General features: G+C 33.8%; 1 protein-coding gene across 1 annotated transcript; it reads right to left on the reverse strand.

The window, feature by feature from the left end:
• Positions 1–9,325: 9,325 nt before the first annotated feature.
• Positions 9,326–11,357, reverse strand: LOC126597199 (1-aminocyclopropane-1-carboxylate synthase 7-like). The gene is made up of 3 exons (XM_050263971.1): positions 11,104–11,357; positions 10,691–10,992; positions 9,326–10,407 (listed from the first exon to the last, which is right to left on the reverse strand). The coding sequence occupies exons 1-3, from the start codon at positions 11,278–11,280 to the stop codon at positions 9,549–9,551; spliced, it is 1,338 nt and encodes a 445-aa protein (XP_050119928.1). The 5' UTR covers positions 11,281–11,357; the 3' UTR covers positions 9,326–9,548.
• Between the last annotated feature and the right edge of the window lie 5,233 nt (positions 11,358–16,590).

Raw genomic sequence — 16,590 nt, forward strand, 5'->3', positions numbered from 1 at the left:
ATGCAAATAAATCTTTCTCATTCTTTAGAAAAAAAAACTTAATGTCAAAAAATCATATTCATCTTTTAATTAGACCCTTTCTATTACCCCTAAACTCCATGCTCAAAAGTGAAAACCAAATATATGAAGAGATCTAAGAGCAGTTAAGCTATATATGCTGACCAGACAAAGCTACCAATTTATCCAAGATTTAAAATTCTGATTGCTAATTAACGAAGGTTGGACAAAATTGAAGCTCCGGTAAGATCTGCTCATGTGATCATGAGCCCGCAACAATTATTCTTAGCAACAGAACTTATAATTTCTTATTAGCCAAGGATTATAGCAAGGATAGTTGGTTTTGTGAGCCAGCAACCATATGGTCTTATTAATATTTTAAAGTTTAAACTATTCTTATTGCGAAATGGTTTTCTTAATTAATACATAGATATGGGAAATGGGATGTTAATCACACTCAGCCCATGGTATCTGAAGATTGGTATACATGTGTATATATTCATGTTAATGGAGGGGTATTGTTCCAGTTATTTTCGTATATGTATACATATATCAAACAACTGGAACAATGTTTCCTCCAAGGAAAAAGTTCGTGAATCTGCTCTACTGTATATGTATATTGTAAATATATTATAAGACTGCTCTCTTCTCAAAGTTGTCTAGTACGTAACATGAGATGTTTATATTGTCACGGTGATAATTTGAACCACAATGCAACCTAAACATTTGTCCACCAATAAAATCATAGCCATATATAAAAAAATGTTATATTGGCATATAATGTGGAAGGTATTTTTGTTACACATATGCATGGAGTTAGGATATATATTTGTTGAGATCGCGTCTCTAATTTGTATAGATTTCATCAACTAACTTGGCTATGGAAAAAAGATAATTTAAACATAGGATTTGTATAGAACTCAACAGCTAGCATGAGATTTAGAATCCTGCCTAACATCAAAAGAGAGAACGTGAAATATAGCTACTGATCTTATGACGACTACCAAGGCGACTTCAGCTTGCATTGGAGAGACAAGTATCAAACAAAGGCTTCACACAAGATATGGACATTCAATATTTTTATATAATTAATGAGAATATTACCCTATAAAATAAAACCTGGCTAAAAAACTAATAAGATTTATTGGAGTAGCGGAGCAATTCCACTACTATGTGTTTTTTTGTTGGAATGAGAATTTTTTTTTTATCGTTAGTTGGGGGAGGGGGGGGGGTTAATTTTCTGTAGTTTTAAGATGGTGTTATCTATACACCTGTTTTTACCTCTTACATTTACTTCTCAATTTATGGGCCGTCCGATCGAGTAAATTGAAGGAAAAAAAATCAAAAGACAAAAAGTAAAAAACGTGTGGAAGATATAAAGGAGTGTACGGATGGGACCACCTTATTTTTATCGACGTGAAACTTCTATGTTGTAAATTTTTAACATTATGGACATGACTTTCAATTTGCCGCCAACCCAATTTCATTGAAAGTGTAGAATCACTTGCTAGCAGCCTAGCAGCCGACATAAACTATATTAGTTTGCTATATCAACTACATATTAATGAATTAAATAGGTAGTTGATCAAGAAACTAATATTATGTTCATGTCAATTGTCAAGCTCTTTTACCAGGAAAGTGTTCACATTCCTAAGTGGATTCCCACTAATTACAAGAGGGCAGCCAGCATGTAATGGAAGCACCCCAGAAATTCGGGTTCTTGTGCTTTTGACAAGGACAAGTCAATTACTGCCTAAAAATTGCCTTTTTCAAGCATCACTCTCTAGCTAATCTAATTAATTAAACAATTATAAAAAAGTTATGGGACAAGCATCACTTGAGATTGGGTTTTCTTAATCCTTAGCAGCTAATGTGTCAACATCTTCAGAGTAATTAAAAGGCCAAAGATGGTCACTTCATGTTGTTCGTAAGGACTACAAATCACATATTAATCTGTATAATTTTTTTTTCGTCTTAATTAATAATTTGGCCTAGCTTGCTCGCTAGCTAGTACTACTACATTTTGTTCAGCAAGCCAAAAGTGACCTTGATGATGGTAAGAGTTGGAAACTGTATCAATTTTCAAAATGGTCGGTTCTCAGCAGATTTGGATAAGTGCTATCTTTTTATTTTATACAAATTCTTATGTAGAAAATCTATCTCCATTGACATTGAGACGATTCTCATTAGTTAAAGCATAAGAATGCATGCATTGGGGGACTAAATATGGAAAATCTAATATTCCAAAATCTTGTAATTTGTGGTAAGAAAATGTCCACATTTTCTTCTCTTTGATGATTTCATAATATATTTTAAAAAAAAATTTATAGGAAGAGGGTGAATCACAATCACATATGATCCAATGAGGCAATCAAATGACGGCTGGTTTCTGCAAATTAATGTAAAAGGGAAATATCGAGCTGGTGTTTGTAACCTAATCAAAGACCAAATATCTTCATGGAAGATATAAAACCAATGACATTGTGCCACTTGGCATGGAATTCTTTATTATAATCTTGCTAGCTAAGACCATGCCCAAGAGAGAGAGAAGTGTAGAATATTGGGTAGGTTGAATTGCTGAACTGGTGCGTATTAGGGTTTTGTACTTAATTTACTACAAGCACAAATATATCCAAAACTTAATTACTTATTTAATATAATAATTAGTGATTCTAATTATGCGTGTTTGTATGGACACGTTTTGTGAACCCCATATGAGTACCTTTTGAGACATAATCCCAACTTGGGCAAAACCGTGTTTACTAATGTCTGCAGAAAAAAACATGCACTAGTTGTCTGTATTATCTTAATTAATTGCTTCATGGTTCTGCGGAAAATGCGATCAGCCTTACATTCTGTAGTTTTCTATATATTTTCTTAATGTTGTTTGCCCTGGTTGTAAACCATAAAATGTGATCCACTAGCGTCCACACAGACTTTGACTCCCAGTAATGCATCATAGCCATCAAGAAATCAATTTATGTTTCCTTTCTGCATTTCATCAGTGTTATATATTTATTTTTTTCACCCCACTTGTATTTATTATTAAATATGTTCAAATTAAATTATTTTTCTGCATGCATATGTGACAAGAATAACCTTTTTGTGGAGAATTTTTTATCTTAACCACAGGCGGCTTTGGGGAGCGAAAGTTATAATTGCACGGAATTCCAATTTTGAAAGGCACTTCAAAAAATTTTGCCATCTAACATATATATGTAATTAATAATGCTCTATATTATAATTAATTACTTTTATTAGCACTTTAAAGTCTCACTATGCACTCGTTATAAGTATAATTTTTTTCTTTCTATAAAAATTTGGAGTGCACAATGAGATATTTGGAGTTCAATTTTATTATATAATAATGCTATTAACTTTAAAGTTATAATTTTTGAAGCTTTTTTTCTTGTTTGGTTGTTTAAGATATATTGAACTACTTTTGATTATTTAGTGAAGGTTATGTTTGTAACTCTTTTTACCTATTATTTCATGACATTTTGTAAACTTACAACCAATGAGCCCTAAAGTTTGTTTCGATTTAAGTTATTGCTTTCAAGCATCAATGCATTGTCCTACATTTTTTTTGGAAAACTATCTTAAAGAGGGGCTCTTTTATAACTTTTGCACAGGGCCCTCGAAATCTCAAAGACTACCCTAGTCTTAACCATGTACCTTTTACTCTTCTCAAGTAAATGAATGTATTTGTTTGTTTTTTCCTTAGTTATATAGGAAAGTAATAATGATATTTTTTTGCCATTTGATTTATTTTAATTTGATGGTCATAAGTAAAGAGAGGTGTCTAGGAGAAAAAAAAATAGTATGTGATATGACATGCATTTGTGTGTATGCTTTTCATTATAATTGATGACTATATCAAATAATTGAATATATCAAATAATTGAATATATATATATATATATATATATATATATATATATATATATATATATATATAGTTCATGTTTGTACCTCGAAGTGTGATCCAAGATGATGACCTTCACGCATACGGGCTTCGTTGTAATTAGATTGCTTAATCAAAGATTATTGTAAGACATACATTGAGTCACACAACATCATGATTTCCTCTACAAATTATATTTATTCCATCTTTTAAATTCTAATAATCGAATTGTATACTCCACCTCCTTGCCAGCCAAGCAACCGCACCGGCTCAACTGCATGCGCATAACTATCATTTATTCAGACATGGCTTAGTTTACATGCATGGGAACTCATGAAATGTTATATGTATATATATTCTAATAAGACCTCGAAAATTGAGTTGAAACACATGCTTGCATGTATTTACACACACACACACATATATATAAGTCTAATGTAGTAAGTAGTTAAGAAGTCCAATATAAAGAGAGACAATTATCTCAGATTCTCAATTATTGTACATTTCTCAAACATTTGCATATTGTCCACACTGTGCATCGTAACCTTTTTCCAAATTAACCAACTTTTGTAAAGTTCAAATATTTGAGGAAATTGCTTTTACTATCTTCTTTAAACTTTCTCTAATTACTTAATAATGTGTGACTCACAAAATTATGGATTTCCCACCAATGTAGGTTATATATATAAGTCTTCTTCTGTTAAGGATCTATTGCAAGGCCCACTTTAGATTGTATTGCAACGATCTAACTATTTATCTTTTAGGTTTTTTCTTAAAAAATATGTTTATAAAAAATCACTTAAATATAAAATTATTTGACAGTCAATGGTAGTCGTATAAGCTCAAACTAGCATAAGTTGTTTTTCATAATTTGTTTTCATAGATGGCCACCTGGGTTCATAACATTATAAAAGAATAAAAGCGTAGTCAAATTATACGTGGCCTTTGGCAGTACCATAAACAAAAGAGTATCTATATAAAAAAGGGTCATCAATGTGGCATCAGCATCTCAAACTAATTATTACACTAATTACCATGTGTTTTATCTTTGTCACATGACACCAAAAGATAAGATGAGCAAATCGTGCTTCATGTGCAAGTCCTTTTTTGTATTGGTAAAATTCCTTTTTTTTTTTTTAAAAAAAAATTACTCTATTAATGCCACATTGGGTCGCCCTTAACTTTTAAATTTTTAAAAGCCTTGGTTTAGTAGTTTATACTTTCGAACTTATGGCTTAACTGAAGTTATTGAGTTTTATATTAGATTAAGGAATGACTTTTTAGCCAAAATGGTTCATATGAGATTTGCATGACACATAACTTTGGTTCCTGAGATTGAAAATCAATAAAAATTGTCCATGAGATTGTCCACCATCAATTATTTTGGTCATTCGATTAAAAAACTCTATTAAGTGGTCTCGGAGCTCATACCAGAAGTTTGGGCAATTTTCAAAGTTTCGTAACTCAATCATTTCTTAACCAAATTCAACTTATAATATATCAAAATGAAGATAGGAAATTGTAGAATAAGATTATACCTATTTGGAAGCCCAATGGTTGCCAGAGATGGCTAGTAAATAGCTTGAAAGGTGACTGGTCCGCGGGAAAACTGAGAAACTCGTCGGAAACTGGGTAAACTTTAAACGTTTATAACTTCTTCAATACTCAACGAAATCGAGTGATTAAAAAACGAAAATCATACTTCTCAACGAGATAAAGAGAATGGTACCTTTTTTGATGGCTAACTCACCATTTTTTGGCCGGAAAACAGCTCGAAAATGGCAAACTCGATGAGACCAAGACAACCACTTTCAAGCCATTTTCCAGCCAAACCACGGTGATTTAGCTATTAAGAAAGGTACCATTCTCTTTGTCTCATCGAGAAATATGATTTTCATTTTTGAATCACTCAATTTCGTCGAGTATTGAAGAAGTTATGAACATTTAAAGTTTACTCAGTTTTCGGCAAGTTTCCCAGTTTTCCCACGGACCAGTCACCTTTCAGGCTATTTTCCAGCTATCTCCGGCAACCATTGGTCTTCCAAATAGGTATAATATTGTTCTACACTTTCATATCTTCATTTTGATATATTATAGGTCGAATTTGGTTAAGAAACGATTGAGTTACGAAGCTTTGAAAATTGCCCAAACTTCCGGTGTGAGCTCTGAGACCACTTAACGGAGTTTTTTAACGGAATGACCAAAATAATGAATGGTTGACAATCTCAAGGACCATTTCTATTGATTTCAATCTTAGAAACCAAAATTATGTGTTATGAAAATCTCAGGAACAATTTTAGGTAAAAAAAGCCTTAAGGAGTTGAATTAGTAAATTGCTGCCGAACTCAAAAATTAAAAATTAAAAATTAAAAAAAAGGTAAATTGCCGCCAAGTGATGTGGTTTGATACGTTTGTTCCCATGCATATATGAAAATATAAAAAATGTCATTATCATTATCCCCATCGCTAGCTAGCTTACTTATAGCTACACTAGTTGAGAGTTTGTACTGATAAAATACATATAAATGATTGTATATGGAGTTGACTTATTGAAATACTTAGCCTTCTTTATTATTGATTAAGAAAATTAATTAGCTAATAATTTTACAACAAAAGAAAATTTTATTGGCTAATGTCTGAAAATCAACGACAAATCGACTGAATGTTTACTTAAGATGTTATTTATTGGAAGTTATATAAAGAATTGTCAAAGTCACATGGCGCTAAATAGCATGGGTTTAGTCATGGTTAACTAAGCAGCTGTTTGTTAATTTCATCCTCTCTGCATCCAAGTTTGATAAATTCAGTGTAATCATCCTATCATTTGTCTCAAAAAATAAAAAATAAAAAATAACTGTACGTGTTAAGATATGCTTAAAACTGTAAACCATTGTGTATCAGATGCGAGAGAGAGAGAGAGAGAGAGAGAGAGAGAGAGAGAGAGAGAGAGAGAGAGAGAGAGATAGCTAGAAGAGAGAAATGATAGAGAGAGAGAGAGAAAAATTTAGCTAAGAAGATTGTATTTTTTATTAAGCTAATATGACAGTACAAGTATGCTTTTATACAACTGCAATATATTCATTTCTTACACAACAAGTCATTGTAACTAACTCTAACAACATTCCCTAACTAACTCAGCTGATCTTTGACAAGTGGCACACTCTATAGTCATTGGATTACTATCCTCAACATCTCCCCTCGAGCTCAGTGGTGGGAAGTCCAAGTCTGAGATTGTGACAGTAAGTTTGATAGATAGGTGCAGACAATCCTTTTGTCAAGATATCTTCATATTGTTCTGTAGAAGGAACAAATTGAACTTGTAACAACTTTTTAGCCACTCTTTCTCTAACAAAGTGAATGCCAACCTCGATATGCTTTGTTCTCTGGTGTAATACATGATTACAAGTCAATGAAATGGCTGCCATGTTATCATAATAGAGAACAAGTTGATAGGGAATCGAAACTTGCAGTAATGACAACAACTGTTTGATCCAATCCAATTCAGCAGTGGTTGATGACAAGGCTGAATACTCAGCCTCTGTTGAAGATCTTGAAATTGTTTGCTGCTTTTTAAAGGACCATGATATTGGATTGGAACCTAAAAACACCACAAATCATGTTGTTGACCTTCTATCATTGGGATCACCAGCCCAATCTGCATAAAAAAAAGCTCTCACATCTAATTCACCTTTAATATACTTGACTCCCAAGTTAATTGTGCCTTTCAAATATCGAAGTATCATTTTACTACAATGAAATGTGATTCCATTGGAGTTTGCATGAATTGATATACTTGATGCACTGCAAATGCAATATCAGGTTTAGTAAATGTTAGGTATTGCAATGCCCCAACTACGCTTCTATATAATCTTGGATTATAATAGGGTTTCCCATCATCAAGAACCAATCTGTTATAAGGTAAGCATGGTGTAGCACATGATTTTGAATCTTCCATTTCTGTCTTGGCAAGAAGATCCCTTACATACTTTGCTTGAGACAGAAATAAACCATCAAATTGAGATATAACCTATATTCCCATAAAATAATGAAGCTACCCCAAGTCTTTAAGTTCAAACTCTTGTGTCAAAGCACCAATTAGTTCATTAATCACTGAAGATGCATTACCAGTGATGATAATATCATCAACATAGAGAAGTACGATGACTATTGAACTACCAGTTTGTTTGACAAATAATGAAGAGTCTACATAAGTTGAGATGAAGCCAAGAGATGGGAGAAAGCTTTTAACTTTCTCATTCCAAACCCTTGGGGCTTGCTTTAAACCATATAATGATTTGTGTAACTTGCACACATAATCTGAGTGATGAGAATCAACAAAACCAAGAGGCTGTGACATGTAGACCTCTTCTTGCAATATGCCATGCAAGAAAGCATTCTTTACATCTAGCTGCCTTAGTGACCATCCATATAGTGAGCTGCCATTGCTAATACAAGTCTAACAGTTGTTGGTTTAACAACTAGACTAAAAGTTTCTCCATCAATCCCTTCCTCTTGACTAAACCATTTTGCAACAAGCCTAGCCTTGTATCTCCCAACTGAGCCATATGCATCACCTCTTGATTAATCTTTTTTATTAAAAATTATTACATTTTTTATAATAGGGTCCACGATGAATTTTATGTTATGACACAAGCTAGCGGTGTTATAGTTGCTCACAAACAACCATCGAACTCGGATCAACATCAAATGGATCCTTGAGTTTAACCAACTCTCTCAACTGGGTGTTTATTACTTTTCACATTTTTCATTAACTATCGCCGATTACTACTATATTCTGGGCCTGGTGTGTATCAAATGGTATCTCTTTCGTGTGATGGAGTACTAACATTTGGCGTAAAGCTGTGCAAAACGCTTATATTAAGCAAAACATATCTGAATTAACTAACACATCTTAATCATGCCAGGTTTTATGAGCATGACATTCAACGTCAAACTCAGCTTAAAATTGTCAAAGGTTGGAAATTCTACCTCATATCCAATATAATATTATATAGGGTTTGAAGTAATTGTATATGGCTTAATTGTTGAAAAAGTTTACAATTTAGTTTAGGATTTTTTTAGAGAAAATTGTTTCTGAGATTGGCATAACTTTGGTCCCTGACAATGAAAATTGATAGAAGTGGTCCCTGAGTTTATCCACCGTAAATCAATTTAGTCATTCCATGACAACTCTGTCAATATTCTAGTTAAATTGTCATGCAACCACCTTTTAAAGGATATTTTTGTGAAATTAACTCTTTCACTGAACGAGATTTTTTTGTAATCTACCTGTTTAGTTGCTCTTCTTCTTCCTTAATTAGTCTATAGCTGTACGTTATCTCCCAACATTAATAAATAATGCTCAAGTCTTTCGCAGTTGATTGCAAGACAAGTCAAAGGTAAAATGAGTAGAATGCCAAAAATAAATAAAAGTATATATCCATCGATTATACAAGTTGAATGTGTAAAACTTGCTTTTTCAAGCAAGAAAACAAGATGGAATTGTTACACAATTTAATCAAATCTACAGTATATATATATGTAGAGAGACAAATCCAATTCTTAAATTGGGTTTTGTCCTCCAAAATAATAAAAAATGGTTAGAACCACTGAAAAAAAGGAAGATAAAAGAGAGGAAAATATAATTTTAGCTAGCCCTCTCTTTCTTTTCCATGAAATTATGTATTCTTGTCAATGCAATCCCAAGTGTCTGCTCACTCATGTTGGCAAAGCACACCCTGAACCAACCTGGCTCAGAGCAATGACAAGAAGAACCTGGAGATATATTTAGCTTCACTTCATGCAGCATGGAATCCCAAAGAGTCAGTTCACCTTCTCTTGTAGGTTCATCCAAAAATGGACTTAAATTCATCCAGCAAAACAACCCAGCATTTCCTTTCAAACACTCGATCCCCGATTTCTTCAAACCCTCGATGATCATATCATATCTCTTCCTCAGTCTCTCTCTGTTTGTATTTATGTAATTTTCAGTGAACTCCTTGTCAGATAACATGGAAGCCAAGAGATGTTGTGTTTGAGAAGATATTAGGGTGAAGCTTGACATCCTTCTTGCTGTTGTCACAACCTTATCATTGTAAGAGTACACGGTGCCAACTCGAAAACCTGGAAGGCCAAGATCTTTGGATAGACTATAAACAATGTGGACTCTTTCTGCATCCTTGTACTGCCTGTCTTCAAGAATTTCTGCCACACTAATGAATTCGGAGGATGAGAAGGCGGATCCCGAGTAGATTTCATCAGAAACGAGATGGATGTCTTTTTTTGTGACGAAATCAAGAATCTGTTCAAGGACTGCCCTTTGGATTGTTGCACCAAGTGGGTTTGATGGATTTGTGATTAGTACCCCTCTCACTCTCATGTTCTTGTCTTCTGCCTCTTTGTGTGCAGCTTCTAACGCTTCTGGAGTAATCTGGAACTTGTTTGAGCTTTCACAGTGGATTGGCACAATGTTCACACCAGTCCTCCACCTCAAATCTCTATCAAATCTGAAGAAGAAAATTTAAGTTGACATTAGTTTTTGATGATCAATATGAAAAACAAAAGTCACAAAAAATTTGCATGAAATAATATAACTTCCAGATGATAACATTCTCTTGTCAGATGGCATGTTATGTCCGGACTCATTCTGACGTCATGCGGTTAAAATGAGAACACTTAAGAAATGTTCCGCGTAAACATTTGAAAAAGAAAAACATCCCAAACCGTCTGACAAGAGAATATTTCTGTAACTTCTAAAGTCAAGTTTGAGTGATGGAGGAGTATTCTTACCCTGGATAGTATGGTGTTGGAACAAGCAAAGCATCACCAGGATCAGCTATGATGAAAGTCAACAGCTCATTGGCTGCAGTTGCACCTGCTGTTAAGACTACTCTAGCAGGGTCAATTTTCGCTCTTCCTCCTCTAATTTGCTCCATAAAACTTGCCATTGCCTTTCTAAAAGACAAAAGCCCATGGTAGTCTTGAAACAAGGCATTTTCTCTAAAGCCAGACACTCCTTTTGATCCCTTTGAACCCCAGTTGGAGGCTTCTGAATTTTCTTCCAAGTACTTTTCCAACAGATCAAACGAAACCTGTCCAATAAAAAAAAGTTAATATTAGATGAAAATTCTAGAAGTATTCAGATTTTTTCCTTATGGGTTTTGTTGACCAAATGATCATTTGCGATCATGAGAAGCACTTACTTGGTTTTCAGCTAGTCCCATCTGTATGACTCCAGATGGATTGCTTGATTCATGATAAGGGTTTTGATCATAAGCTTTCCATCCTGCAAAGTATGGAGAGTCTTCTCCATGAGTATCAGAAACAGCTATTTTTGATAGCCCAACAGAAGGCTGCTGCTGCTTAATCTCTATAGCCATATCCAGCTTTCTTATAAAAGCACTTTGGCCTTCAAGAAAGCTGTAGTTATGACTCAGAGAGAGAGAGAGAGGAGAGAGTTGAATGAGAATGGTTTGAATGAAAAACCTTTGAATTCACCCACTTATATATAGGAACTGTTTGGAGAGCAATGGCATAAAAAATAATGAACAAAAAAGTTCCTCTCAACTTGCCTTTTTTATTGAGAAATAAGCAGAAAGAAGAAGAATCAATCATTGATTCTGTGACATAAGCAAGAGTATATCAAAGCTGGCATTTTACATACATCAAAGTAGTTTTTATCTCATCACCTACATGTACCCAACAACCGTCAATAATTTTATGCTATGCTCTCAAAGCATTCTTATATCTTAATTTTCCTAAGATCAGATTAAGAATAGGTACAGAATATATGGTTAGGTCTCTCCCTCCCTCTCCCTCTCTCTCTCTCTCTCTCTCTCTCTCTCTCTCTCTCTCTCTCTCTCTCTCTACAAATCTTAATGTACACTTCCCAACCTATGACAAATCAAATCCTTGCTGAGCAAACCCTAAATCCCAAATGATGCTTGAAATTAAAATGCTTGTAAAAATTAGGTACTTTAGCCAAAATAGTCTATAAGATTGGCATAACTCTCACTTTGGTCCATGAGATTTGAAATCGATAGAAGTGGTCAATGTGTTTGTCCACCGTCAATCATTTTGGTCATTTCATGAAAAAAATCTCTGTTAAAAAGGACCAAAATGATTAGACAAAAAATTAAAAGTATTTTTGTCATTTTTTCCTTATTTAAAAGATATTTTTCACGGAATGACTAAAATGATTGAGGGTTACAAAATTAGGGACCAATTCTATCAATTTTAAATCTCAAGAACTAAAGTAAGCCATTTTGGCTGAAAAGCCTAAAAATTATTATTTGAAGAGATCTAAGAGTGGTTAAGTTTGATTGCCGGACAAAGATACCAATTTTCACAAGATTAAGATTCTGATTTGTGTGCAAATTAGCTAGGACTGCATATAATTGAAAGCTCCATGAAGATCTGCAGACCCCACACATCACACACTCATATGTATTAATTCCTAGCAACAAAATATATAACTAGGGTTTTGAGGTTTAAATCAATAATAATCTCATGATCTAATTTAATTCTCTAAAGAAGTATGTGTTATTTTTTATAGGACAATGTATTTGCCTGCATGTCTTTATGCGTGTATTTGTGCCGACAAAATGGTTTTAGTGGCAAAACAATAAGGGGAAATATATGGTTTTTGGGACTCAATATGGTGAAAATCCATGTGCAAGAGGTCAGCATCTAGCTAACATGAGATTTGCAATTAATAGATGGAATCCTAATGCATACAACAGAGAGAGAACGTGAATGGAATGAGTGATGAGATGACGACTACTCGATCGATCGGCCACTTCAGCCTGTAAGGCAGAGACAAGTATCAACCAAAAAGTCTACAGCAGATATGGAGCTTCAATTATATGTGCATATAGCAATTAGATTAATTGAGATCATGGGTAATTACACTTCTTTCAGTGGAAGGTGCTTTTCATCTTGGATATGTTAACTTAATAGAAATGGCAGTATGACTTAAAATATAGGGAAATTAAAGAAAAGTATCAAATCAACTAGTCCTTCTATTAAAAATGGATTTTAAGAGAAAATGTACACTCTTCTGATTTCATGTATTAGAAAACATAGCAAATAGTTAATACATACTTTAATAAACGCCTGGAACTCAGAAATTTATAAGAACTATAATTCCTATTCTTTGTAAGTAAATCCAAAGATAAATGCTAAGATGACTCTCTATGAACTCTCTGTCACCTCATGTTCTTGACACAATGTTTTATAATGTTGGCACGAGTATTGATGTTAAATCGTGAGGTTATAGAGAGTTCATAGAAAGTCCCACTTTTGAGAGAGTCCTCTTAGCATTTCTCAAGTCCAAATCAGCTATTAATTTAGCAAACAGGTAAAATTATTGGTTGTACAACAGAAAAAATTAGAAAATGAACCTTCAAGGACCACAAGAAATATTACATTCCAACTAAAATATTATTATAGGTTATGTGAAAACTTTCAAGAGCATGATTCATGCTCAATATGTAAGTGAGAAAAGGGATGGTGGGGTTGTCTTTTACCAATTATTGATTAACAAAATTATTGACATGTTAAGAAGAAAATTATTGGAAGCAAAGAGCTAGAACACTTCAAGTCTTCATGTGTGCTTTATGTATGGAAGTGAAAGTTGTATTCTTATTTGCATCAAGTTATCAACTATAAAGTTAATGGATTAGGAACTAATTAAGAAGCTGTTAGAAACTCATTGCTGAGAAAGTTTTCACATTTTTAAGTGCATTCCAACTGTGGAAAATGTCATGAAATGGAGAATGGAAGCACACCAGAAATTAGGACGCGTATGAAAAGGACAGACCAATTGGCTTTACAAGGAACTTCTCCACAGTCTGTACGGTCCCAGATGGCCATTTTGCAGCATCACTGTAGTCCTTCCTAACCCTAATTTAATTAATTAATTGCTTTATTAAACAAGGAAAAAGGCTGTGGGGGATATCAATTGGCTTTACACGGAACAACTCAACAGTCTGTACTGTCGCGGATGGCCTTTTTGCAGCATCACTGTAGCCCTAACCCTAATTTAATCAATTAATTAATTAAACAAGAAAAAAAAGCTTTGGGGGTTTTATCATTACTTGGACGATTGATGAGATATTCTTAATCGTTTTAGTAGCTACTGTGTCAACATCTTCTGAATACAGGGCCAATGTTTGTCTTTTAATGTTGCTCACAAGGACTACATGCAACTGAGTCGCTGAAAGCCAGTGCATCTCTACATTATATTATATGCATCTGTTTATGTAATTAGTGGTAGGATTAATTTGGAGTCTTCCAAATGGATCCGGATTCTCTCTCATTTTCCTTCTCCTCCCGTCTCCTCCTATTTGAATGCTCACAACTAAGTCACGTAAATATTTTATGTTAATTTCTTTATAAAGAGAGAAATATGAAGAGGAAAGTAAGAAAGGAGGGAAGAGGAGGGAAAAAGATTTGCAGGAGGGATCTTGCTCATTTCCAAATTGTAAAAAAGAAAAGAAAAAAAAAGGGAGTTGGAATGTTTAATTGTAAACCAATTATCAGAACGAGGATCCTCTCCGAATCCTCAAATCATGTCCGTTCATTGTATATCATGCGGTCATTATTCGTCATATGCTATTCATATTTAATTTTAAATAAAAGTATTTAAAATAATTTCTGACCGCACATTGTGCGATGAACTGATACAATTTGAGAATCCGGAGAGGATCCTCATTCCAATTATCAGACCCCAAAAATCTTGATGGAAGATATAATACCAATGACAGTGCGCCACTTGGGATTGTTTATTATAGTAATGCCATGATCATGTCAAAGAAGATAACCATAGATTATTATTGGGTAGGTGAATGTCACATATAAATCAATAATTAATTACTGACTCTACCTCTATTGCTGAAATAGATAACGACTACATTGTTTGTAGGAAGATTTTAACAGCATAAATCAATGTTTAAGTTTTGATAATTGATGTTTTTCGTTATCGGTCAATTACTAGTCGAGTAGTACTTCTCTTTTCTGTGTTAGCACGTAAGTCACAAGTTCGAAAACCCTTCTGTGTTTGTACCAACACGTTTTGGGACCTTTCAGAGACACAATCCCGACTCGTGAATGCCACTGTGGTTTATTAGTGTCTACTCATGAACATGTCCATAAGCCATATATGGTTATTTTAACTTAGAAATTTCCTGCATACATAAATACATGTTGTGCTTCTGCATATATATAAATTGTCAACTTTGTATTTAGTGCCTACACCATATATGCCTTTTTGTATATATAAGCTGCCATAATCCCATTTTCTTAATGTTGTTTGCTTTGGTTGTACAACATGAAATGCGATCCACCATCGTCCACATAGACTTTGACTCCTATAATAATGCCAATAATATTCAAAGTTTTTTATTTGATTTGTTTAAATCTGAAAAAGGTTAGAAAGAGGTGAGGTTATACCATTCCAGGGCCAGAGCATACCATAAATCTTTTTGAGAATTTACAGAGATGGTTTTAACTCCTTTTTGTTTGTTTTTACAGATCACACTTCAAGAGAGATTGCCGACAACGAGATTCGAACCTAGATCTTGGTCTAGGGAAAAAAACGATCATTACCAATTACTCAACTTGCAATATTTTTTGTTAACTTTTATATGTTTATGGTTGAATATATATTTTAGAGAGAGGATCCTCGCTGAATCCTCTTTGCAAGAATCCTCGTCGAATCATCTTTGTAAGAATCTTGAGGATCTTCCAATCACATCCGTTCATTGTACATCGTGCAGTCAGTTTTTGTCATTAGGTATTGTTTATATTCAATTTTAAATAAAAAAAATTATAATTATTTTTTACAGTATAATGTACGATGAACGGATGTGATTTAAGAATCCCCATAATCCTCACAAAGAGGATCCGACAAAGATCCTCATTCTATATTCTAAACAATGTCTCTAGATATGTGCCAAGAATCACCTTTTTGTGGAGAATTTTCTGCGTCCCAACCATGTGCTTTCCTCCCAAACTCTCTCTAAAAAAATGCATGTGTATGGCTGTATTGTACGTATGAGTTTCTCAATATTATTGGTGGAATACTAACTCCGCGCGTATATAAATAAGTTTATAGCTGCATTGTTTAAGTTTCTTATATTCCTAAATTGTGATCCAAGAACCTCCATGCACAGAGGCTTAATTAGAGATAAGATTGCTTTATCAGGATTGTAAATTATAAGGCGCACCAACCCTGATTTATTTTTGTTTTGTTTTAAAGTCTTAATTCGATAATACTAAACATGCATATGAACAGTTGATCATATGCATGAATATTGAATGATCCGTCTAGTCACACTTTCTATATACTTCATTCGAAGAGCTTATGATTCAATTTTATAGGCGAAAGATATTTAAACAAATACCTGACTTGTAGCATGTTTGAGAATGTTCTCGGAGGTAGAGCCACTCTAAGGGACTAGAATGGTCTCGGGCCCATTTTGTCTTTTTTCTTGCTATCGTAACATATTGTTACTGCGACTGCTTATCAATCGAATATCATTAAAATTCAAGTGTTCTCCTTCTCAATCCAAACTCTTTTTTTCTTTACAGGCCTCCTTTTTTCACTCCCTCTTATTTCATTGTAGACTTCCCTTCTTCCCTTTTTGCTATCAACTTTTCTTTGTATTTTCTTGTCCTTTCGTTATATT

The sequence above is a fragment of the Malus sylvestris genome, chromosome 2 (assembly GCF_916048215.2).
Source record: "Malus sylvestris chromosome 2, drMalSylv7.2, whole genome shotgun sequence".
Classification (NCBI taxonomy): domain Eukaryota; kingdom Viridiplantae; phylum Streptophyta; class Magnoliopsida; order Rosales; family Rosaceae; genus Malus; species Malus sylvestris.